This window comes from Podarcis vaucheri (assembly GCF_965113315.1).
Source record: "Podarcis vaucheri genome assembly, chromosome: 3".
NCBI classification, from domain to species: Eukaryota; Metazoa; Chordata; class Lepidosauria; order Squamata; family Lacertidae; genus Podarcis; species Podarcis vaucheri.
Window position 1 is genome coordinate 123,463,768 of NC_138761.1, and position 26,308 is coordinate 123,490,075.

General features: G+C 47.6%; 2 protein-coding genes and 1 long non-coding RNA gene across 5 annotated transcripts in view; 2 read left to right on the forward strand and 1 right to left on the reverse strand.

The window, feature by feature from the left end:
• Window positions 1-611, reverse strand: part of AFTPH (aftiphilin) — a 43,501-nt gene extending 42,890 nt beyond the window's left edge. Inside the window, exon 1 of one of the 3 annotated variants that reach the window (XM_082216334.1) lies at window positions 304-608. The gene's annotated coding sequence lies outside the window, so the exon portion shown is untranslated. Of the gene's footprint in view, window positions 1-303 lie in introns of all 3 variants that reach the window. The other 2 variants (XM_082216336.1, XM_082216337.1) reach the window with 2 other exon arrangements.
• Window positions 1-26,308, forward strand: part of LOC309528843 — a 352,285-nt gene that overhangs the window by 297,991 nt on the left and 27,986 nt on the right. The window lies entirely within an intron of this gene.
• Window positions 13,841-20,082, forward strand: LOC309529040 (motilin receptor-like). The gene is made up of 2 exons (XM_082216734.1): window positions 13,841-14,755; window positions 17,222-20,082. The coding sequence occupies exons 1-2, from the start codon at window positions 13,990-13,992 to the stop codon at window positions 17,503-17,505; spliced, it is 1,050 nt and encodes a 349-aa protein (XP_082072860.1). The 5' UTR covers window positions 13,841-13,989; the 3' UTR covers window positions 17,506-20,082.

Sequence of the window (26,308 nt, forward strand, 5' to 3'; positions counted from 1 at the left end):
CACAATCCCCACAGGGGCCAGAAGTTACAAAGTTCTCCCCACCCCTTTTCGTGGCGAGCGGCCCCTTTATTTTAATGAGAGACCCTCGGGCCCGTGTTTCGTAGGACGGGCCCGTTTCCATGGAGAAGCCGGCCTGGTAAATAAGGGGGGGGGGGTTAAGAAGAGACCAGAGAAGCGAGGAGGAAAGAGGCCGCTTCCCGCCCCCAGACGCCGCCGGGCTGGGAGGCTCCGCCTTACCTTCCCGGCTGCCGAGCCCCGGAGTGACCCGAGAGCGGCGACGGCGGAAGCAGCGGCATTTCTTACCTCAGGCCTCCTGCAGGGGCAGCTGGGCCGGGCATGGCCAGGCCAGACGGGGCTCGGAGGGTTACTCGGGGCCTCCCGCGGCAACCGCCATCAGGGCGAATCCATCTGGAACTGCCCCCCCGCCTCCTTCACTCCAGATATGCCCCCCCCACAAGAAGCAGCGCCTTGGTCCAGCCCAACTGCCACTTAGTCCATTGTCTCCCGGCATGCAGCGCGACAGAAACGTCCTCAGGTTCTTCGCCCGGCGTCGTCGTCTGCTGCTGCTACCGCCGCCACGGTCAGAACCGCCACATCCTCTTTCTCGCGTCACTTCCGGCGGCGGTTAGGGCCTCCGCCCGACGCGCTCTTCTCGACGCCTTTCCGGTATACAGTTCAAAGTCCAACGCTTTTGCCGTCAGGCGGTCAAAGGGCACTAGGGTCCCGCCAGGGTCAGCGGCGGCTTTCCATTGTTGTTGTTGTTGTTGTTTTGTCGCCCCCCCCATTTTTTAATTAATTTTCCAATTTATAACAAAAAAGACATCAAAAACAAACAAACAAGCATTTATCCTTGCTATAATGATTCCACTTTTGTTAACATTGTTAAGTGACTTCCTCAAATCCCCCTAGCCGAGTTTCCATATACTCCATGGTAGCAGTTTTCCAAAACCAATTTCACATGCAATTTACTTAGTCAAATTACCTCTTCCTTTTCATTTTAACATTAACATAGTATTTTACAACATCTTCTAAAAGCTTTGCTCCTTTCCTTTGATCACTATACTGCTTGTATCGTCATACTGTATTTCTTTTTGCTATGATTGCCATACTTAAAGAATAGGAAAGCACAACATGATATTGCAGAGAATCACTTACCCGACACTGCCTCAGTTCTTTAAGTCTAGCATATTATATACAGAAGCAGAACTTTTGTTACACTTTATTTTATTTATTACATTTTTAGACCAACTTTTCCTCCAGGGAGCTCAAGGCATTGCATATGCTTCTCCCCATTTTATCCTTGCAACAAGCCTGTGAAGTAAGTTAGGCTGAGAGATGGTAACTGACCCAAAGTCACTGTTACGGAAAAATCTGGGTGCGGGGTTACTCTGCCACCCAGCTCATCGGACTAAGTCCGTGGGTCCCTGCGGAAGAAAATGAGCTCAGCCGGACGCAGGAGCAAACTGCAGAAGATCCAAGTTTATTGCGCAACAGGTTCAAGGCGAGATTGAACCCCGAGAAAGGGGTGACATGAACTTTTGAAATTTCCCTCCATATCCCAGAATACAGTGCAAAATACATCCCAGTTACATCATGAATACATTAAGAAGAGGTTGGGTTACACAGATTACATCACGAATACATTAGGAAGAGGTTGGGTTACACTGGATTAACATATGGAGGAGGGAGGGGGGAATATGCAGAGAGCTGGAGATATGGACAGATAAGCACATCCTGATAAGACAATGGTCCATGTTTGCATAGTCTGTCACCTGGCATTGCCCGGAGGAAGGGCTTGGCAGATGGAAATAAATGGATATATTGTAGCGAAGAAGAAGGTGAAGAAGACATGCCCCCCCTTCCGTATCATCACCCAGTGAGATTCATGGCTGAGCAGAGATTCTCCCAGGTCATAGACTATAGACTGCAAACCTAAGAACACTAGTGAGTAAGCCCTGCTGAACACAGGGAGGTTTTCTTCAGAGTATACATGCATAAAGGTAAAGGTACCCCTGACAGTTAAGTCCAGTCACGAACGACTCTGGGGTTGCGGCGCTCATCTTGCTTTACAGGCCAAGAGAGTTGGCCTTGTCCGCAGACAGTTTCCGGGTCATGTGGCCAGTATGACTAAGCCGCTTCTGGCGCAACGGAACACCGAAACCAGAGCAGTACATGAAATGCCGTTTACCTTCCTGCTGGAGCGGTACCCATTTATCTACTTGCACTGTGTGCTTTTGAACTGCTAGGTTGGCAGGAGCTGGGACCAAACAATGGGAGCTAACCCGGTCACAGGGACTCGAACCGCCGACCTTCTGATTGGCAAGTCCAAGCGGCGCAGTGGTTTAAACCACAGCGCCATCTGCGTCCCTTATACATGCATAGCACTGCACTATTACTCATTTAGTTTTATCTGGTTTTATACTGTATTTTAACATTGTTCCTACTCAACCATGGAATCTCATGGTGAAGAGCGGGCAGGAAATCTCATTATTATAATTTGTGTAGTATTACAGTTATTCTGACTGCATTATCTGACCCCTGAGCCAAGGAGATAAGTAACTATACACCCTTTTGAAGACATTTGAAGGCAGCCCTGTATAAGGAAGTTGGGGTTTTTTTATGTTCAATATTTTCTTACGTTTTTATGTATGTTGGAAGCTGCCCAGAGTGACTGGGGCAACCCAGACAGATAGGTGGGATCTTCTTCTTCTTCTTCTTCTTCTTCTTCTTCTTCTTCTTCTTCTTCTTCAACAGGACATCCCTATTTTCATTGGAGAAATGTTGGAAGATAGGTATTTAAAGTTTCTTGATGGAGCAGGTCTGGGAAGCCTGTAATATTCTGGGATGAGCGAAGCTTCAAAGGATTTTGAATCTGGATTTTACCACATCAAATCCTCATGCATGGGCATAGACAGGGGGCAGATGCCCCCCCCCCTCAATCAAGTACTGTAAATAAATAAAAATACTTAACTGACTGACCAATTGCGTCACAATATGCATCTGTCCCAAAATCTGCGCCCCCCAATAAATCCTGGCTACACCCATGTCCCCGCCCTATGCACAGCGCACCTCACTGACTTCTTAAGATTTCAGAAGAGATTCACCTTGTTTTCTTAGCCGTGAAGAAGAGACACACACAAAAACGCACACATTGCAGTTGTTGGTTTCTGTACAACTTAAACTAATAAGGGGGGAAATGACAGTGTCAACATGTGAAACATTCCCCCTTAATTGTATTCCTATGTTCAAAAAGGCTCCCTTTGCTTAATTTCTTGAAAGCTGCACAGCTGTTAAAGGGCACAAATAAATCAATTTAGAATGGAAACAGCGTTTCAGTAGCTTGGTAATGTTATAGATTTAGTGAGGGGGGCCCTACACCATAGAAATTTATAAATGCTAGGATTTTGGTTATTTGTGATATGAAGGGAGAATGCAAATTGTAAAGGAATTCCTGGGCTGGCTTATGCAAAACAACCTGGCTGAGCTATGGATATCTAGAACAATTGAGGGACATTAACAATACAAAGAAGTCCGCCCTGCCTTCCATTCTCCAAAGAGACACAGACCCTGGGACCCTGTGGGCTCTTGCCACCGCTTGGCAGAGAAGGACCGCTCCGGCTGCAAGTAGGCCCACTAGGGCCTGCCGCAGTCTCCGGAAGGCCCCACAGTGGTTGCAGGTAGACACTACGAGATCCGCCCTGCCTGGGGGTAGGCCTGCCAGGGCCCGTCACAGCCTCCTAAAGGCCTGCTGCAGCCCGCTGACTCAAACAGAACCCAGAACACGTAAGTCTCAGCTTTCTGCCCATAAAAAAACCAACATTTTGGTAGATGCATTCACAAGGGCAGAAATAAGCCTGATTTCCTAGTGGTTGTTACTGCACACAGCCACTAGATGGAAGCCAAAGGCTAAGATTCTCTCTAATAGGTGTGCTTTGGAAAGGCCCTTGGGCTGATACTTTGTAGAGCAACTTTTAGCCATTGCCCAGACTTTTTCATAGCACACAGCTCCCTAGAATACAGGGGGCATTGTGGGCTTCCCTGTGCTGATGAGCTCACTTAATATCAATAGGCCTCTACACCTCACCATTCCATGGAAAAGCTTTCCCCATAAATGTATTTCGATGTCAGCAGAGGCTTAACCTGTTGAATTTCTGCCTATAAAATATGACAGAGGCAGGACAAGTGCATTACTGTATAGGGAAGGAGAAAGCAGTGGTTCCTATTGCCTGGCTCTCACCCATCCCTTCTGACTCTCACTTGGGATGTGGCTGGCCAGGCTGCATATACCTTCATCACCTTCTTAACTGGCTTTGGTATTATTCTTGTCCAGGAAACTTGGCACACCGGAAAGCTGTCCTTAAATGGCTTTCATACCTTCTCCGTAGGGGCGGTAAAAAGGGGCAGCTTTGGTCGAGCAAGAGGAGGACTGGGAATTCTCGTTTCTTTGACTTTATGAGCTGCTATAACTACCCTCCTTCTTTTAAGTCACATGCTATGGCAGTCAAAATTCAATTCCAATTCTGGAGGCCAAATGGCCGAAGTATTGGGAAATCCTGGAACAAGAGGGAGACAGATTAAAATTGCAGAGTTTTGAAAAACTAAAAAATAGAGTATGAGATTGGCTCCACTATTATCAAATAATGGAGGCATATAAAAGGTAAAGGTACCCCTGCCCGAACGGGCCAGTCTTGACAGACTCTGGGGTTTGTGCGCCCATCTCACATCTATTGGCCGGGGGCCAGCGCTGTCCGCAGACACTTCCGGGTCACGTGGCCAGCGTGACAACGCTGCTCTGGCGAGCCAGAGCCGCACACGGAACGCCGCGGGGATTCGAACCGCCGACCTTTCGATCGGCAAGCCCTAGGCGCTGAGGCTTTAGCCCACAGCGCCACCCGCGTCCCTAATGGAGGCATATAATTTGGATTAAAAACTAGGCTTCCAGGTGGAAAAATCAAAACTGGAAACAGAATTGTTAGATCCTAAAGTTAAGAATTTATCAAGAATGTATAACTTGCTGTTGAAATGGAATACACAAGATGAAACGGTGAAATCTGTTATGATTAAATGGGCACAAGACGTTGGACATAATATAATGATGGCTGACTGGGAACAGTTATGGATCACTGGCATAAAGTTTACAGCATGTAATGCCTTAAAAGAGAATTTAATGAAAATGATTTACAGGTGGTACATAACACCAGTCAAGCTTGCAAAAATTTATCATCTGCCCGATAACAAATGTTGGAAATGTAATGAAACTGAAGGTACATTTTTTCACCTTTGGTGGACATGCCCAAAGATTAAGGCATTCTGGGAGATGATCTATAATGAAATGAAAAACATATTTAAACATACTTTCCTGAAGAAACCAGAGGCCTTCCTCCTGGGCATGGTCGGCCAATTGGTGCCAAAGAAGGATAGAACTTTCTTTATGTATGCTACAACAGCAGCAAGAATACTTATTGCAAAGCACTGGAAGACACAAGATCTACCCACCAGGGAAGAATGGCAGATGAAGCTGATGGACTACATGGAATTGGCGGAAATGACTGGCAGAATCCGAGACCAGGGAGAAGAGTCGGTGGAAGAAGATTGGAAAAAGTTAAAGTATATTTACAGAAAGATTGCAAAATTAATGAATGTTAGAAGGATGTTGGAATGAAGTTATATGGTTTTAGCAGAAAGGTAATAAAGAATTAAGTAAAAGTTGATTGATAATGGGCAAAAATGGAAAAATTGAAGGATAGACTGTTAAGATAAATTATAGAACAAAAATTGAGAAAGATGGAAAGAATTTGCTGAAATAGTTAACTGAAATAGAATACAAAAAGGGAGGTGTGAGGAGGTCGAGGAAACAAGTAAATGAAAAGTAAAGATATGGAATACTGGATGTGTTTTTAAATGTTTTTGTTTTTAAACGTTTTTGCTTTTTTGTTTCGATGTATTGATTTTTTTCTTTCTTATTCTGGTTTTTATTTTCTTTTGATGTATTGTATTGTAACTTTTTACTGTCTTCCTTTTTTCTCTTTTTCTGTAATTGTTAAACTTTTAATAAATATCATTTTTTAAAAAATATTCAATTCCAATTCTGTTGTATACTGATAATAAACGCTCACATGTCCTCACTGAGGCAGAAGTCCCAGGTCAAAGCCCTGGGGGTGGAACTTGAGGTCTACGTGGCCAATCTTATTATGAAAAACCCACATGCACCTAGGATTCTAGAGGGTGATTTGAATGCTAGACTAGGCCTCAATGACAGCACTTTGTACTTGCAGCATAACTGCCCCTGCCCTCATATAGAGGAAGATGGCGTTTTACTGACACGCTGCTCAAAGGATCAGAAATCCAAGAATGTGGCATTGTGCCTGACTCTAACAACCTTTAGACTAGAGCTTTCCAAACTTTTCATGTTGGTGACACACTTTTTAGATCTGCATCATTTTGTGACACAATAATTCAGTTTTATTACCAAACCAGAGATTAAACTAACCCATGGGTAGGCAAACTAAGGCCCGGGGACCGGATCTGGCCCAATCACCTTCTAAATCCGGTCTGCAGATGGTCCAGGAATCAGCGTGTTTTTACATGAGTAGAATGGGTCCTTTTATTTAAAATGCACCTCTGGGTTATTTGTGGGGCATAGGAATTTGTTCATTCCCCCCCAAAAAAATATATTCTGGCCCCCCACAAGGTCTGAGGGACAGTGGACTGGCCACTTTCTGAAAAAGTTTGTTGACCCCTGACCCTTTCCAGCCCAGGGAGGAGTGCGGAGAGCGTTCGTCACAACACAGAGTTTGGAAAACTCTGCTTTAGACTAAATCTCCACATTTTAAATGGAGAGAGATCATCCTTCAGCATTCACCTATCTTTCAGGCTCCAGAATGAGTGCAATTGACTATATAATTACATCTAGAGATCTCCTTGCACATGCTAATGTTCTGGAATTTATCCCAATGTTTGATAGTGACCACTTTCCAATCTCACTGCGGTTAAATAACTTTTCCCAAGAACTCCATGCTGAGGCTCATCATCAAAGGGGTATAGCACCAGAAGGCAGAAGCTATCGTAGAACTAAATGAAATGCACAGAAAAACCAGTCAGTAACTGATTTATTGTCATCCTATTGCTGTCAATTTCTTCAATTTGCGGTGTAAGCTGAAATGCCGGATGTACTCCTAAAAAACTACAACAAACTTACCCAGGAGCTACTTCAGATTCTATTGTTGTAAATAAAAATATGCCCTTTTCCCTTATGGGGTATCCAAGAGCCCATATAGAGTCCTTACATAGGTTCCCTATTGGTAGGAGAAAATAACAGAGGCCAACCAGAGAATATTGAGAAGCAAAGCAGCTAGTACGCTTGATCTTTATTGATCTGTTGCAACAGGGTACTCCCCTCACACGCAGGAGAGGAAGAGGACCCCCAAAATTGCTGTGCAAGGGCTTATAAAGACTTTTGAAATTCCCATCCTCTAAATCAAGACCACCCCCAGAAACATTATGCATACATCACAGAAATTTAAATGTTGTTTTTCTCCTGTTGTTGTTTATCTTCTGTCTAGCAGGTTACTTGATTGGATTTCCTGGGGAGGCTAGCCTGGCCATTCTTTTGTAGTGGTAAAATACTTATTTCCTGGGCCAGGTCACAGGCTCACACCTTATTCAAACAGACATATCCTTGAGACAGGATTTGTGAGGAAAGAGACAATGGGGAGGCTTTTCCAGTTTAACCTTGCAGAGAAAGGATTTGGTCAGATTAGGAATCAAAATGGTTCCAGGATGGTCTTCCTGTGTTGATCTATGTATGTGCAGTTATGAACATTACCATATATCTAAGACCATAAAATTCCTATCACACTATCTAATAATGGCAGTACTGAATCAAGACTAAATGAAATCTACTCCAAACCATGGTTTGATAAAGACTGTGTAACAGCAAACCAAAAAACAAAAACAAAAAAACCAACCTTTACTGCTACCTACCAGTCTTATCTAACTAGCACATCAGTAGCAGCTGCTTCTGAGCTTCTACCAAAAAAGAGGCAGTATAAAAAAACCACTGGAATATAAAAAGAAAGAAACCAGGAAGAAAAAATTTGGCACTTAGTCTTGGGGATACAAGACAGCAGTCCAAAGCGGGTGGAATTTCTCATCACTTCAGCCAACTGGGAAATGTATTTCCATGAATTATATTCAGCTACTAACTCTGAGAAAGAAGATCCTGGCCACCTTATAGACCATCTTCCAACATGGCCACCCATATCTGTGTCCAAAATCAAAATAGACTTGTAGCCCAACTAATACCTGGGGAGGACTGAATCCCACCAGAAGCTATTAAAAACAATATGGATTTCTGGGCTCCTATGCTGGCCTCTCTCTTTACTTGCATTGATTGACATAGACGAGCCCCCTCGGATTGGGGGCTGGCTGTCATAGTTCCCATTTTTAAAAAAGGGTCAAAGAACAGCTAATTATAGACCAATCAGTCTACTTAATACCATCAGCAAGCTCTATGCAACACAGGAAATTCTTGGATTGATTGGAGCAAGAGAACATTCTAGCAGATGAACAAGCTGGTTTTAGGGAAAGGCGATCCACTATTGAGTGATGCTTCGTCTTACATCATTTGATTGGGAAATATTCCTGTTGTAAAACAAGTTCCCTATATGCCTCCATCATAGACTTAAGAGCCGCTTTTGACTCCACTACCTCTCTTTTCCTTATCTTCTTTTCTCCCTCATCACCCTTTCTCCTCATCCTGTCCCTGAGATGGATTCTCAGCCACATGTCCCCTGTAGCTTCGGCATTTAGCAAGAGCCACCACAAAGGCCTCAGAGGCCGCATGCAACATGTGAGCCACACGTTGGGCCACCCTGGCTTAAGGATGTTAGCCAGCTCTCTCTGCCCATCTTGTTTTGATCTGTGTACACGTATGAGTTGATTGCATTGTCTTCCTCAAACATCACTTTAGGCAGGAAGGGGACCAACAGCATTGTAGTGTTCAGTGGCGTAGCGTGGGGGGTGCAGGGGGGCCGGCCGCACCGGGCGCAACATCTGGGGGTTAGGGTTAGGGTGCGCAAATCCACGGGTTAGGGGCGCAAATCCACAGGTTAGGGGCGCAAATCCACGGGTTAGGGGGTGCAAATCCACGGGTTAGGGGGCGCAAATTACTTGCCTTGCCCCGGGTTAGGGGGCGCAAATTACTTGCCTTGCCCCGGGTGCTGACAACCCATGCTACGCCACTGGTAGTGTTCCAAATGAATTGTTGCTATTATTTTTATATAGGAGTCTTAGATGTGTGTTGCCTAATACTGTTCTGTACAGAGATTGAAGAGCTTGCATTGAAAGAAGTTTGAAACTTTGATCCCAGTTTTTGTGAAGTCCAGGCCTATGTGACTGAAGGCAGGATTTGGGGGCAGGAGTGGAGTGGGAAGGCCTGCCACTCAATTTAAGGGCTGGTTAAGGATCACAGAGGGCAGTACTCGCCAGGGAAACCATGCATGTCCATAGGACGATATGTTTCCCTCTTAGCAGGGCACCAGTGGTGCACACAGAGACCTATAAGCTCAGCTAACTAACTCAGCTAATAGGCCTTGTGCCTATTGTTTCTTTGTAGTACCTTATCTTGTGAAACCACATCCCAAAGGTGTCTGCATAAGAAAGGGGTGATCTCCTGTCTCCACACTCTAAGAGCGGCCTTTGTTCTCATTGTACGTCCATGGTTGGCCTTGCTCTATCTCACAGATACACATCTTGGAGGCCCTATTCCCCCATACATACCCATATAGAGAATGGAATGCAAAGAGAACAACAAGGCGCTGCTTAGAGAGAGTTCTTTGTTCGCTTGCTCAATGTATATTCATTAAGGAAAGACCATAAATGGTATGCCAATAGGGCGATGTAGCCTAGGATAGGAGAAGTTGCCTCAGTTTATGCATATGCATTGCCTTAGGAGATAACAGAAAGGTATATTAAGGCGTGCGTCCCTTTTTATGGGTCGGACGCAGACAGTTTATTCCTCTGTGCCTATTTTGCTGGCTTGCAAAATAAAGCCCTTTGTTTTCCTCATTTGCTGCGTGAGTTTTTCTTTCAGCCCCAAACGTTTATTTTTGCAACACCAGCCCACCAATGAGGCAAGGTGAAGCACCTGAGAGAAGCAGCACTGAAGGGCAAGAGGAAGCTGTCGCCCTACTGCTGCTTTACATGACGGGGTCACGATCGCTGCTATGCAAAGGGGAGGTGGCAGCAGGTTCTCTTCCTCTTCCAGTTGCTGCCCCTCTCTGAGTGGCTTTGGTGAATAGGCTTACTGGTCTACTCACCAAGCGCCCAGAAGACAGCAAGATATACTGCCCTGCTGCCGCCGTCCCTTTACACAGCAGTTATGACGACCCTGCTGTGTTGAGCTGTAACGGGACAGCAGCTTCCTCTTCTGCCTTGCCTCCTCCTCCTCCCCTGCCTGCCCATTCCCTCACTCACATGCCTTCTCTACCCTTCCCAATTCCTTTCCCCTTGGATTTTTGCCCCAGTCGCCTCCCCTGCCTGACTTCCCAGCAAGAAGTTCCTTCATACCTGCTGTTAGAACTGGAGACTGAATTGGACCCAGGACTGAAAATAAAGCAAGACTCAGAAAGCACAGGGGCAAGAAAAGACTCCTAAGCCCTCTAACCTGGGAGAAAGTTAGGGAGGTCTGTGAGAAAACTTTGTCAGACGCATCCAGCTCCTTTCTGGTGAAGCAGAATGCTTTATCAAAATTATAACAATTTAATATGGACTTGCTGTACACAATAAAGCACATGTCTTAATTTGTTAGGTGGTTGGCATCCATCTGCCTCAGGAGACAATGGAAGCGTTAATATGTATGATTTGATTACAGTTTCCTTTCAACAGGCTGCTTTGAATATTATTTTCCCATTATTTTATTGTAATGATATTATTAAGACACAAAGCATATTAAAACAACATCAATAGCTACACCAAGTATTTGAGATACTTCACCTCACCTAATCAACACAAATCTGTCTAGGAAGCCAGCTTCATGAGATAATCATATCATTTCCAGTAGCTTATAAAAGAAATTGATTTTTTTCAAATTACATTTTCAGAAACAAGAGAAATTCTTTAGTGGCCATAGGATACCTACTATGTCTGACACATGTTGAAAGGAAAGGCTTTAAAAGCTGAAATTAAAGGTGGAGTTGCAGAGAATAGTGATGGGAAGGATCAGCAAATTCTGCAAGGCCTAAAGCTCTTAGTTACTTACTTACTTACTTACTTACTTATTCACTCCCTACTTACTGGAAGCCCTCCTTCACTGCTGTTTTCTGAAGGCCTCTTCTGAAATTAACATAAAAAATTACAAAACTCTCACTAATGTTGCTCTGTGAGATTACACAAGTACGGTTAGCCTAAAATTTATGTGCGTGGCAAAACAAACTAAAAGGGGGCAGGAGTCTGTGGGAAGTGACTTTAGCAAATCCCAGCTGCCATAGAACCCAATGCGTTTTGACTCTACTTGAATGTGTGGTGTGTACCCTTGTTTGCTTGGTGTGACCTTCTGTCTGACTTGCAAGCTGTCTGGCAAGCAGGTCTAAAAATGTGGGCCTGGCAAAATGGCCACCACAACGAAAAGCTTCATTTGCTCCTAAATAGCAATAAACAGTCTGCGAAATCTCGCAGAAATTGGAGGCAACCCCCTGCTCCTGAGAGAGGTCAATTTGCAGAGAAGTTTCAAGAGTGGTACTGTTAAGTTGTGGGTGAACATATCAGACGACACAGCAATTCTTCAAACAGCACTTGTTTATTCACAGGCCAGGACAGAACTGAACTGAAGGGTTCAGTCAGCCTGCTTATATAGAGCTCCAGTACAATGTAACTGTAACAATTTTCTAAAACTATCCAATCACTGAACGTCACTTTCAATCCCTTATTTGCATAACTATCTACAGTATCCCCCCTGCTGGCCCAGGGTGAGAACTTCAGTACATAACAGGTACATCCTTATCTTTTGTCTCACTTCTGTGGAACATTGATACTGAAATGCACAAACAAAAGTAATTTAATCAATAATAGCATTTGTCTGTTCCACCCCACCCCTCACCGCTAGCTTTTTAATCAACAAACATAGGGCTGATACCCATTTCCCCTCTGTTTCTCACATGACTCAGGTTTTATGTGTGGAGAAATTGAGTAGCCAAGGCTGGCGCTGCCTGGTCTGGATCTTTTCAGACTTAACAGGCCTTACCCAACCTGGTACCCTCTAGCTGCTTTGGACTGTAATAGCTGGCTAGGGATGATGAGAGTTGTTGTCCAAAACAGCTGGAGAGCATCAGGTTGGGAAACTGACTAATTTACATCAAGAGATTGTACCACTGAGTTTAAACGGAGCAGAGGGGAGGAGAAGAACCTATGCAAAGACTTCTTAAACCAAGTTTTCGAAGTTTGGATTGAGGAGTCCAGGGATGGATCTGACAGTTGCAGTTGTCTCAATCTCTTGTGTTTTCTGTTCTTAAATGCAGTTCTCCACATTGCTTACATTGATTTACAGTTTTTAAAAAATCCTCATGAAGCTTCAGCATTTTAATGCAAACTTCTCCTAATAAAGACATTTTTAGGTGCAGTTTTGACTAATGTACACATTTTTGCAAGCAATTTTTCTCATGAATTTTTGTATGTCATTTCACCAGTGTATTCATTTTTATGCACTCTTTCTCCTGATATATGCTTTTTTGGGGGGTAAACATTGGTTGGATAAACGCTAACGTCTAAGGATGTCTGTGTTTCAGTTATCACATTGTTTCAGAAAGTGTGTATTTGATAGATTTGTCTTTAATAGCAAGTTATCTTCAACCATGTCTCCATCTGATACCTGAATGCTGACAGGTGTCGTTTATGAAGAAGATGCTCTAACAATCCATTCCAGTCATCTTGTACTTTTTCTAGAACTTGGTTCTGCAGCAAGTTTTCAAGGCTTCTTTGGCACAGGTCTTCTTCCAGGTCCACCCCGAGACTGAACTCCATCAAGTTACATAGCTTTGAATTATCTCAGGAAGCAAATCAGGCCCTTCTGTCTTTCCATCCCCTTTCCCAAGAACGGCTGCCTTGTGTTTCCTTTTTTTATAGGCACACACCTTTATGCCATCACTTCCAGCCAGGCATGGACATGTGTGAAGACATGCTGCCTACAATTCACCTTCCAATTGTACATACAGCAGCTACTTAACAGACTTGGCTAGGAACACTTATTTAACAAAGAAACCTCCTTAAAAACCTTCCTTGGAGGTTTTTAAGCAGAGGTTGGATGGTTGTTGGTCATTTATGCTTTAGCTGAGATTCCTGTATTGCAGGGAATTGGACTAGATGACCACCGTGGTCCCAATTCTATGATTCTGTGGTTTGACCATTTTGGCAGTCCCCTTTTTCTGCAGACTCAAATCGTACAGCTATAAAACCACAGATTTGGAGGCAATCCCAAAAACCCCATTTAGTCGAACCCCAACTTCTCACAATACCAATGAGTACTGCCACAAAAAGCAATATACATCTGATGCAGTGGATTCTAGCTAACCAAGACGTGCTGTAATAATTCTGTTAGCCCTTTTTTGTTTTGGGTACTTATATTGTACATGGTTTCTATTTCCTCTGCAACTCAGTGACTTTGAGAGGGATTTCTAACAGCTTCTCAATAGCCCCACCTGTTGCTAAGACATGAAAGAATAAAGAACAGGTGAAAAAGCAATGATTTTCCATTTGCTGCTTATTTGGGAGGAGTTTGTTTGAGTATCTGTCAATCTACGCTTGGAGCGCAGACGCTTTATTTCCCTGCGCAAGGAAAAGCTAAGCTGCTCCAGAGATTTTGCAGAGCGTGGAGAGAGCATCCGTCAGAAACCAGACCAAGAAAAGGATGGAGCGCTGACACCATCTGATCATTCTGCCATGCTTGCATTTCCTCCAGATGCTCTGTAGAGAGGCAAATCGAGAGCTGCCTGCAACATGGTCTCAGCCAACATCAGCAGTCCTGCCGGACACCAAGAACAGAATACAGAGGTATGCAGCAAGTCCCTGTGCCCATTGCTGCCCATGCACACTCTCATCCCAGTGACAGCCATATGTTTGGCGCTGCTGGTTCTTGGCATAACAGGCAATGTCCTGACCATGGTTGTGACAGGTTGCTCCCGGGATCTGCGCAATACCACAAGCCTCTACTTAGCCAGCTTGGCTGTCTCTGACCTTCTGCTGCTGCTACTTGGTCTGCCCCTGGACCTGTACCGCCTGTGGCACGCACAGTCCTGGGCGCTAGGTACACTGCTGTGCCACGTGTGGCACTGGTCCGGCGAGGCGTGCGCCTACTGCTCCATCCTGCATCTGACGGCCCTGACGGCCGAGCGCTACATTGCCATTTGTTTCCCATTGCGGGCCAAAGTCCTGGTGACCCAACGGCGTGTCAAAGCTCTGCTGGTGGGACTCTGGGCCGTGGCGCTGCTCACCGCTGCGCCTTTTTTATTCCTCGTGGGAGTTCGGCGGGTTGGCAACGTCTCCAGCGACATCGATGCCAGGTATGAGTGTGGACCCACAGACCATGCCCAACAGACAGGGCTGCTGGGTACCATGCTCTGGGTCACCACCAGCTACTTTGTGCTGCCCTTCCTTTGCCTCTACATCCTCTACAGTTTGATTGTCAGGGAGCTTCTGCGGGTCAACAAGACACATCTTGGCGGGGCGTCATACCGAAACCACCAGCAAACAGTGCGCATGTTGGGTGAGTATTGGGAGGGGGGCATTATGCAGTCTGGAGGGTGTGGGGAGAACAATGCCTTAGTGCCTCCATGTCCAAGTCTCCATGGAATTTCCCCTATGCTCATAGAATGCAGTAGAGCTATCCTGATTCTTTATGGACCCCAAAAGTAAATGGACAAGGATGCCTCCACCCAAAAGAGTGCCTAGAGTATCCTGCACGTATTGGATGAGTGTGTGAATGAGTGCTTAGCAAGAAGCTGCGCTGAAGTTCCTAGAAAATAAAAACTCACCCACAGCCCTGAAGAAAAGCCTTTTGTTGTAAACACCAAAGAGATTCCCACAAGGACCCCCATGCATTGAATTAATGCCCCATGGAACACACAAAGCTTTTGCCAGACATCTTCTCTACCTCAAGTGGAAGCGAGTTCCAGGGACATTTATCTTATAAATCAGAGGAAACTGGTGTGGTTTGATTGGGGATGTTTTTTTTTTGTAGTAACTGATTACAAGCATAAAAGTTGAATACAGAGAGCAGACAAGTAGATGATACCTGTCTCTCAAGCTGCATCAGTTCCTCTGAAGCATGTACTTGACCCCACTCCCTAGCAGGGCCGTAGCTAGGGGGTGGTGAGGTGGGCCCCCGCCGGGGTGCAGGCGATGGGTGTGTGTGCAAAATCGGCTTAAAAATATGTCCATAAATATAAATATTGATTGTTGCCTGATAAGAAATGGTTTTAAATAGAGGGTGAATTGAATGGGAGGGGGTGGAGGAGAGGCAGAAATAAGAGCTAATTTGTCCGTGGCAATGGGGCGCAAGCTGGACGGTTCTGCCAGGGGTGCAAGATCACCTAGCATGGTTCTGCTCATCACTTTTAATTTGTATACAGTCTTTCTATCTTACAATACTCAAGGCAGTCTACAAGCTGAAGAAACAAATGATGTACACCTTATAACAATCTAATGCAATACAAAAAGGTAATAAATGTAATAATAAAACATAGATCCCCAGCTTCTTACCAACAGCAAACAGCCTCTGAAACCAATGTGTTGCCTGTCTGCTTCATTGCACGGAATTGCCTCTCTCTGAAGCCTCAGCTGGGAAAAGTGGAGTAGGTCCAGAAGCAGACAACCACTAGTCATTTGACACCGTCTCATTTTGTTTGCAGAGTCACCTTCAAGTCCTTTAACTATTGACTAATTTGCATCCTATTTAAAAAGTAATCTCTTTTCATGATATCAGCCAAATCTTTCAGGAGGAAGGATAGAAATATAAATTCAATAAATAAGAAACCCCATAAATAATAGTGGGGAAACTAAAGCACCCATCTCCAAAGATACCTGCCGCAATTGAACTTCCCCTCCCTCCACTCCCCCAGACACCTCCCAGATCTATTCTGGGGGTTCACCCAATCCTCCCTAGGGAGAAAAGAGGAAGGGGAACTTTCACTGTGCAAATAGAAGTGCTTATGTCAATGGGACAACTTCATTGCCTCCAACTCTCTCTCTGTAATTTGTAATAATAATAATAATAATAATTATTATTATTATTATTATTATTATTTATTATTTATACCCCGCCCATCTGGCTGGGCTTCCCCAGCCACTCTGGGCGGCTTCCAAAAGAATATTAAAATACTATAATACATCAAACATTAAAAGCTTCCCGAAACAGGGCTGCCTTCAGATGTCTTCTAAAAGCCTGGTAGTTGTTCTCTTTGACATCTGGTGGGAGGGTGTTCCACAGGGAAGGCGCCACCACCGAGAAGGCCCTCTGCCTGGTTCCCCGTAACTTGGCTTCTCGCAGTGAGGGAACTGCCAGAAGGCCCTCGGCGCTGGATCTCTGTGTCTGGGCAGAACGATGGAGGTGGAGACGCTCCTTCAGATATACTGGACCGAGGCCATTTAGGGCTTTAAAGGTCAGCACCAACACACTGAATTGTGCTCGGAAACGTACTGGGAGCCAATGTAGGTCTTTCAAGACCAGTTGTAATTTGCTTACATACTGCTGATGCCAATTATAGTGGTACCTCGGGTTACATACTCTTCAGGTTACAGACTCCGCTATCCCAGAAATAGTGCTTCAGGTTAAGAACTTTGCTTCAGCATGAGAACGGAAATCGTGCTCCAGTGGCGCGGTGGCAGCGGGAGGCCCCATTAGCTAAAGTGGTCTTCAGGTTAAGAACAGTTTCAGGTTAAGAACAGACCTCCAGAACAAATTAAGTACTTAAGCCGAGGTAGCACTGTATATTGCAGGCACCAGTAGCAAGTAACTTCCCACACAAATTAGCCCTGATCTGATTCCGAAAATTGTGCTTTCCTGCCTTGCTGGACGATTCCAGCCCTGTTCAGCAACTGTCTTCTGTGCCAAAGAGCAACCCAAATATTTGAAAACAAGTGTACTTCTCACCTGCTTTGAGCAAGCCCATTAGGGCTAGAGTCAGCTGTGGCAGAGAGTAATTCTTTCCTCCTTTCCCCCCTCCTCTTGCAGTTGTGGTGGTCCTGGCTTTTGTCGTATGCTGGCTGCCATTCCACGTCGGGAGGATAATATACACCCACTCAAAGGATACCAAGATGATGCTTTTCTCTCAGTATTTCAATATTTTTGCATTGCCGCTCTTCTACTTGAGTGCAAGTATCAACCCAATCCTTTACAACCTCATCTCGAAGAAATACAGGGCAGCACTTTATAAGCTACTAGTGTCTCCCAAGTCTGCAGAAAGGGCTTCTACTATTACTAGAGAAACTGTGAGCTACCCAGAGACGAGTGGGTAGTTTAAAACATGGGTAGGCAAACTAAGGCCCGGGGGCCGGAGCCGGCCAATCACCTTCTAAATCCGGCCCGCGGACGGTCCGGGAATAAGCGTGTTTTTACATGAGTAGAATGTGTGCTTTTATTTAAAATGCATCTCTGGGTTATTTGTGGGGCATAGGAATTCGTTCATCCCTCCCCCCCAAAAAATATAGTCCGGCCCCCCACAAGGTCTGCGGGACAGTGGACCGGCCCCCTGCTGAAAAGATTTGCTCACCCCTGGTTTAAAAAATGGATCTTTGGGGACTTCATTTGCATTGCTTTCATCGATATACTTTAAATCAGATTTGTGAAAATAAGGGTAGCTCATGGCTAGCTTTCCAAAGGGCCGGCCCACCCACGAGGCAAGGTGAGGTGACTGCCTCAGGTGGCAGGATACAGAGGGGCAGCAAATCCAGCCTCCAAGGAATGTGTTGCCTGCAGCTGCTGCCATCTCCTCAGCACCGCCCCCTCCCATGCCATCTCTTCTCAACAAATAGGAGGTGCTGCTGATTTTCTCCCACCCCAGCGAGGAAATGGCGAGGGCTGCTCTCTGGGGTCTCCAGGGCTCTGCACCCCCCCAGCATGATTCAGAGCAGGTCCCTTTTCTCCCACAACGGCCTTTGATTCCCACTTCAACCATCGGGTAAGGTTGATTTGATCCCACCCCCCCCATCCTTGTTCCTGAGGTAGATCTTCGCTCACCCCTTCTTCCCTGGTGGGAGGACGCCATTTTGTGGAATTTATCCATAGGATGATGCAGGCAAAACCCAGACCATGACCGCGGGTACAAGAACAATGCCACAAATGCCCCCCAATTTACCATACTTTGTCTTTTGCCCTGTAAACCATAACTTTGTCTTTTGCCTTGTAAACCAAGGGCAAACCATAATTTCTCTGGTCAGTCCAAATGGCAAGTTGTGATTCATTCAAATTTAAGATGTTGGGTGGGGGGTGGGAATTGGAGAATGCAAAAATGGTGTGTGCATACTTGAGGTTCCTCCAGGCTTGTTTACCTAGTCGCATCATTGAAAAAGGCCATAGTTCAATATTACGGCACGTTCTGTGCATGCAGAAGGCCTCAGGTTTTAGATCTGACATCCCCAGTTAAGAAGGAAGTCAAGGAGCAATGGCATGAACAACCTCTGCCTTGAGACTGACTGCCAGTTGTATGTGAGACAGCATTGGGTGAAATGGACAGATTGTCTCGTAAGGTAGCCTAAGTTGCCTAATTTACTATCTGGATCACTCCATCATCTTAGTATAATATTTGTGGAGCTTTATATTGTGTTGCAGTAAGTTGCTGTAGTGATTCATATAGTAAAATAGGCCTTGTACCAGACAGATATTTTGTTGGAACAGTTGCAGAGCTACTGCTTCTAGGTTTTGTTAGCTGATATCGAAATGAATCAGGACCATTTAAATTGCTTTTCACATTGTCACAGTTTCTATTTTAAGACACATCCTGCAGAAATTAGAGAGTTTCTGATACGCTAATTGTAAATCTGTTTCCACAATTTTGCCACTAAATGTTTAGATTTGTAAATCAACATTACTTGTAGTTCCGTCTGATCATGGGAATGCTCTGAGATGTTAGTGAAGTGTTAGATTACGGCAAGAAAATGGTAAAAGTTTATCTGTCCTAGAGGATGGCCAGTACTTTGCTACTGCCAAGCAGGTCTGGATCATAGCCGTCAACGTTTTCCTTTTTTAAAGGGAAATTCCCTTATTCCGAATAGGATTCCTTGCAAGAAAAGGGAAAAGCTGGCAGCTATGGTCTGGATCCTGTCAGCGCTTGAATGGCTGGCCACTTGAGAATCACATGGAATCACAGAATTGTAGGGTTGGAAGGGATGTTGAGGGTCATTTTGTCCAGCCCTGTCAATGCAGGAATCTTTTTGCCCAGGACCCTGAGATTATGAGTTTCTTGCACTACCAACTGACACGTATGCTGCCTTGTGTTATATGTAGGGATTGGAGAGAAATTCTATTGAGTTTGCATTCAAACTTCACAAAACCACACTTTCTATTGTTTCTGCTACACGAACCAAAACACAACCATTCTTCAGAAGTCACATTCTTCCGACGTTGCAATACTTACCAGTCAGGTAAAGTGTATAAAAATGTGTATCCTAGGGTGAAGTGTACATAAGCATGCAAATATTTGGGAAAATTGCATACCAAAGTGCATTATATATGGGGAAATTGTTTTTTTGAAAATGTGCCTATAGGAGAAATTGGCACTAAGATGTCACAAATTGGTGTAGAAATGTGGAGAACTCAACTTCAGGTTGGAAAAGTGAAAAACTGAGAAGAATTAAATTTGACAGATTGGTCCATCCCTAGTTATGTGCTGGGCGAAAGGTAAGATACAAATATTATGAAAATGAAGGTTTAGCAGCTGCTAAACCTTCAAATCAATGACTTAGCTCCCTTGTCATATCTTATATGGCTTCTTATTTGAGACACACTTAAAGCAGAGTTTTGAAGTTTAGTTTTTGCCTGTGTCACCCACAAGAACGGGGGCAGATGACTGCAGCTGAATAAATGCAAACTCAGTGATGTGAAACCACAAAAAACTTATTATTGTTGTTGTCAGGGGTTCAGGAGCAGAGACGCAGAGAAGGGAGGAAGCAGAGAGCGAGGGGGAGGAATCCGAAGGGAAAATGAGTGATGATGACGACCCGAGATCTCCAAGCCTAAGCAGTGAGTCAGAGGACTCCCAAAAGGGAGCCCCAGTGAGCAGAGCAAGGGGGGGATCCGGGGGGACACCCCAGGAGGAAGGGAACAGAGGAGATTCAGAGAGCAGCAGCTGGAAGTCGGGACCCACGCTCATAACTGAGGGCGGCAGCAGCTGGAAGTCGGGACCCACGCTCAAGACTGAGAGCAGCAGGGAGGAAGGTAGCCAGGCATCGGGTTCCGGAGGCTGTCAGCAGGAGGGAGGGCACGAGTCAGGGGTGGTCACGCCCTCCTCAGAGAGCGAGGCAACGGTTAAGAGGAAAGTAGAGAGTTGGGCGCGCGCGCCAAGTTCAAATGCAGCGGAAGCTGGAGCAGTAAGCAGCCCGGAGAGTGAGCCAGGTCCTAAAGCCCGCCGCAAGGAGGCAGAAGGATCAGGGGGGTCAGCGTCAGAGGAGAGTAGAAGGGAGGAGGCCCAGGCTGGAAGAACGTCCCTGGTGCAGAGATGAAGGACGTGGAGGGCGAGAAGCAGCGAGAAGTTTCTCTTTCGTTCCAAGAGAAGCAGCGCGTGCGCAATCCACACCTCCGCCTGGAGGGGGAGGGGAACCGATGGAGGTTGGAGGTGCAAGGGCTCAGTCAGCAGCCAGAGCCCAAGCACCGACAGCAGTGAAAGCGAAGCCTCCTAGAGGGAACAGGAAGTGTTACATCTGCGAGGATACAGGCCATTTGGCGAAAGAGTGTCCCCGGAGGCTCCACAAACACACTGCAGCCTCAGCAATGGTGACTGCAGCAACGCAGCAAGGAGAACCACAGCAGGGAAACGACGATGTCTGGCTGGAGACAGAGGCACTGGGGCCCAGCCAGACGCATCAGTGAAGCAGTCCCCAGCGATCTTGCAACCCACGGACCCCCTCCCACCCAAACCAGTAGTGCAGCTCACAGCATCTCTCCAGCTACCCGATGGCGTCACTATCGAAGTGCCGCTTTCTGTGGATTCTGGAAGCAACGCAGACTTTATAGCGCAGGATTTTGTGGAGCAGCACGCTATACAGCTACTGCCTGCCACTCTGCCCCTGCAAGTCGTCACAGTGGATGGCAGAGAGTTGCTAGGGGGGCAGGTGGTGAAGCAAACGCCACCGATGGTGATGCGCCTTGGCAACCACAGGGAAGTCATCAGTTTTAATGTCACCCAACTGTCGGACACGCCCATTGTGTTGGGCATGAGTTGGCTGGACAGGCACAGTCCGACACTGGCTTGGTACCAGAGACAGCTGATCTTCGGCTCCTCTTATTGCGCAGAACACTGCATCCTGCCCAGACAGGAGGGAGAGGAGGAGGAATCACAACTGCAGTTGGGAACGTTGCAAGCAGTCCCCCACAAATACGCAGACTTTCTGGAGGTCTTCTGCGAGAAAGAGGCTGACAAGCTACCACCGCACAGGCAATATGACTGCAAGATTGACCTCCTACCAGGGGCGACGCTGCCGAAAGGGAAGCTGTATTCCATGTCTGAGGACGAATTACAGGAACTCAAACAGTTCATAGATCACAATTTGCAGCGCGGTTTCATCCGGGAGTCCAGGGCAGTAGGGGGCAGTCCTGTGTTCTTCGTGAAGAAGAAGGACACGCCCCAAAAAAGACTGGTGGTGGATTTTCGCCTCTTAAACAAGATGACCAAGCCTTCTGATTTCCCCATGCCCAGGATTGACGACCTACTAGCGACGGTGCGCAAGGGACGCGTGTTCACCAAGTTGGACCTGCGAGGTGCGTACAATCTCATCCGCATGAGGGAGGGTGATGAGTGGAAGACAGCCATGTTCACGCCTCTGGGCACCTACGAATACAGAGTGATGCCGTTTGGATTGCAAAACGGTTCTCACTGTTTCCAAGCTTTCATGCATCATGTGTTGGCGGGACTCCTTTACAAGAAGTGCGTCTGCTTTCTGGATGACATCCTGATATTCTCCGACTCGCAGCAAGCCCATGACCAAGATGTTCGGGAGGTGCTGAAGAGGCTGCAGCAGCATAGACTGTACGCCAAACTGGAGAAGTGCCAGTTCGACACGACGGAGGTGGATTTCTTGGGTTACAAGTTGTCGGACAAGGGGCTAGCCATGGACAGCGCCAAGGTTCGTGCGGTGTTGGATTGGAAGAGCCCGCGCAATCGGAAGGAGGTCCAGCGGTTTGTCGGCTTCGCCAACTTCTATCGCAAGTTTATCAAGGGGTTCGCGATGCAGACGGCGGCCATTACAGACACGCTAAGCTCCAAGAAAAAGAAATTCATCTGGACGGAGCAGGCGGAGCAGTCCTTTCAGGCACTCAAGCGTCTCTTCGCGTCGGAAGAGCAACTGCTGCATATTGACCCCAGCAAACCGATGCGGGTAGAGACAGACGCGTCCGATAGAGCAGTGGGAGCTGTCCTGCTGCAAAGGGACCCACAGGGGGTCTGGAGGCCGGGAGCGTTCTACTCCAGAAAGCTCAGCAAGTCGGAGCAGAACTACACCATCTGGGACAGGGAGTTGCTGGCCATTCATGCAGCTTTCAAGGCGTGGAGGCACTTCCTGATCGGCGCCAAGCACACGGTGCAGGTCTGCACGGATCACAAGAATCTGGAGCACTGGCGCACGGCTCAGTTCCTGAACCAGAGGCAGATACGTTGGGCGGAGTTCTTTGCTGACTTCAATTTCCGAATAGAGTACGTCCCAGGCGACACCAACGTCATGGCGGATGCACTGTCCCGCAAACCGCAATACCTCGAAGAGGCGACGCCAGCGGCAGCCATGCACATCTTCGCGCCAACAGCGTGGGCGTGCGCTTCAGCCACAGTAGACCTGGATGCGGTGCGGCGGGCGTTGCAGGACGACTCCTTCGCGCGGGCGAAGATGGCAGAGGTGCACAAGGGCACGGCGAAGGGCGACGAGTTCCAGATACGAGACGGCTTGCTCTTACGTAAAGGGGCCATCTACGTGCCGGGAGACGAACTTCGCGCCAGGGTACTGCAGCAGCTGCACGACGCACCCACGGCCGGGCACTTTGGCACGGAAAAAACGGTGGAATTAGTCGCAAGGGACTTTTGGTGGCCCAGACTGAGAGGGGAAGTCGCGGACTACGTTGCGAGGTGCGACACCTGCCAGAGGGCCAAACCGGTGCACAAACCACCGGCGGGACTGCTGGAACCGCTGCAAACGCCGTTTGAACCGTGGGAGAGAGTGGCCCTGGACTTTGTTACGGATCTACCCAGCTCGAGAGGCAAGACAGCTGTACTAGTGGTGGTGGACTTGTTCACCAAGATGGCACATTTCATTCCGTGTGCGAAGGTGGCCACGGCGGAACAAACCGCCAAACTGTTCATAGATCACGTGTTCAAAGTGCATGGTCTGCCGCGGTCTATCCTGTCCGACCGCGGGCGCCAGTTCGTCTCGAATTTCTGGCAGAAGCTGATGAGTTTTCTAAATGTCAAGGTCGATCTGGCATCAGCAAGACACCCGCAGACCAACGGGCAAGCAGAGAGGGTCAATGCCATCATGCAGCAGTACCTGAGATGCTATGCCAATCAACAACCTGCGACCTGGGTGGATTACCTGCCGCTCGCCGAGTTCGCTTACAACAACACGAAGCACGTGTCCACAGGGGTGACGCCGTTCTTCGCCAACAATGGGAGGAATCCCAGAACCTTCCCGGGAAGGGAGAGAGTGGGGGGCGGAGAACCACAGACGGCGGACGCGTTCGCGTCAGAGTTGCAGGCGGTACACGATCAACTCAGACGGCAGCTGGAGCTAGCTAAGCACGCCTACAAGGTGCAAGCTGACAAGCACAGGCGGGTTGGCGAAGAGATCCAAGTGGGAGACTGGGTCTGGTTGGCAGCCCACGCAGTGCCGACCAGGTCACTAGCCAAGAAGAAGTTGGGGCACAAGCAAATTGGTCCGTACCAAGTCGAAGCACAGATCAACCCGGTAGCCTTCCGACTGGCGCTGCCGGAGGGTTCCAGAATGCATCCGGTGTTCCACAGGTCGGTGCTCACTCCCTACAAGGCACCTCACAGATTCCAGGAGCCAGGGACGGCACCGAGTCCGTTCCGGGAGCGGACGGAGACGCGAGGGGTGACGCAGCAAGACCCCATCAACGAGGTCACGGAGATTTTGGACTCCAGATGGGGGGAAGAGGGAGTCGAATACCTCCTAGCCAGAGAGGGCACCCGGGCCAGTGCCAATAGCTGGGTGCCAGACTACGCTTTGGAGGAACCCCTGCTCAAGGACGAGTTTCATGCCCTTTTCCCACACAGACCCATGCCAGCGAGCTTCTTCGACGACTGGCTGTTCACGCCCACACTTTCTTCCAGCACGTTCCATGGATTCGATTCGGACGGGGAACCCGCACTGAGCACCCGTTCCCCAGAAGGATCGCCGGCGGGTTCGGCGTCAGACACCTCGTATTGGTGGGACGATCGACCGGAGGAGCAATGGCGCCGGAAGTGGCTGGAGATGCCAGGTCGAGCGACCGACGCAGAGACTGACATGGACGTGTTCGGGGAGGACCTTGGGTTCGAGCACGGCGGTACAGAGATGGAAGCGGAACAGGTCAACGTCGGCGACCGCGAGGAGGAAGACTCGGAGGTCTTCAGTTGGCGGCCAACCACGGGGAGCGAACTGTATCCGGCATTCCCTCCCGTGATGATGGAGCACCCAGCACCCACACCTGAAAGCGGGGAGGGGGGAAGGGGGGGCTTCGAGGGGGGGATGGATGTCAGGGGTTCAGGAGCAGAGACGCAGAGAAGGGAGGAAGCAGAGAGCGAGGGGGAGGAATCCGAAGGGAAAATGAGTGATGATGACGACCCGAGATCTCCAAGCCTAAGCAGTGAGTCAGAGGACTCCCAAAAGGGAGCCCCAGTGAGCAGAGCAAGGGGGGGATCCGGGGGGACACCCCAGGAGGAAGGGAACAGAGGAGATTCAGAGAGCAGCAGCTGGAAGTCGGGACCCACGCTCATAACTGAGGGCGGCAGCAGCTGGAAGTCGGGACCCACGCTCAAGACTGAGAGCAGCAGGGAGGAAGGTAGCCAGGCATCGGGTTCCGGAGGCTGTCAGCAGGAGGGAGGGCACGAGTCAGGGGTGGTCACGCCCTCCTCAGAGAGCGAGGCAACGGTTAAGAGGAAAGTAGAGAGTTGGGCGCGCGCGCCAAGTTCAAATGCAGCGGAAGCTGGAGCAGTAAGCAGCCCGGAGAGTGAGCCAGGTCCTAAAGCCCGCCGCAAGGAGGCAGAAGGATCAGGGGGGTCAGCGTCAGAGGAGAGTAGAAGGGAGGAGGCCCAGGGGGGCAGAAGGACCCAGAGACGTAGGGAGAGGCGAAGGAGGTGGAGCAAGGCTAGGGTATTAAGCTGGTGTGCAAGAGGCGGGGACTCAGACGGGTCTTCGCCGACCTAGGGCAGAAGGTGTAGAGCTGCACGCTGCAGTTCGGAAATGAAACCTGTAACTTAATAAAGACTCTTTTAAAGTGAACGCTGGCGGACTTGGTCCTATGTGAGCTGGGACTGGGTGGCAGCTCTGACAGTTGTTATTATTGTTATTGTTAATTCTAACACCACTCCCTTTTAAGAGCTATGGGGACTTTAATGAAACACGGTTTACCTAGGTAAGTTGCTTTCCTCAATTTGCCTTGCTGTCCATTACATAGAAAGATTGGGAATGAACTGAAAAGCCTGGTATATTGGGAGTAGGTTCATTTCACTCAAAATGTGAGTAATGGGTTATAACCTTCCTGCATGGACCTTGGCTGTTTTTGTGCTATCTTCGATGAAGGCTTAATTGTAAAACAAACACATAGGCAGGAATCCATAGTAACATAATGCATGATGGTTTGGGGCATAAATGGCATGGGGGCAAATCTTGTCACCTTTTGAAATGGGAAATGCTATCAGTCCAAACATAAAATAACTTGGCAACCTAACTAAAAGAAGAAGGGTAGCTCGAATATTACAAAAGGAGAAAGCTGACACGGTATTTTTGCAGAAGACACCATATCCCTCTGATCATACAGGTCAATTGCCCTTTTAAATTGCCAAGCTATTTGCCACCATTTTAGCTAAAATGTATTGGCACATATTTTGGTCATGTTCTTAAG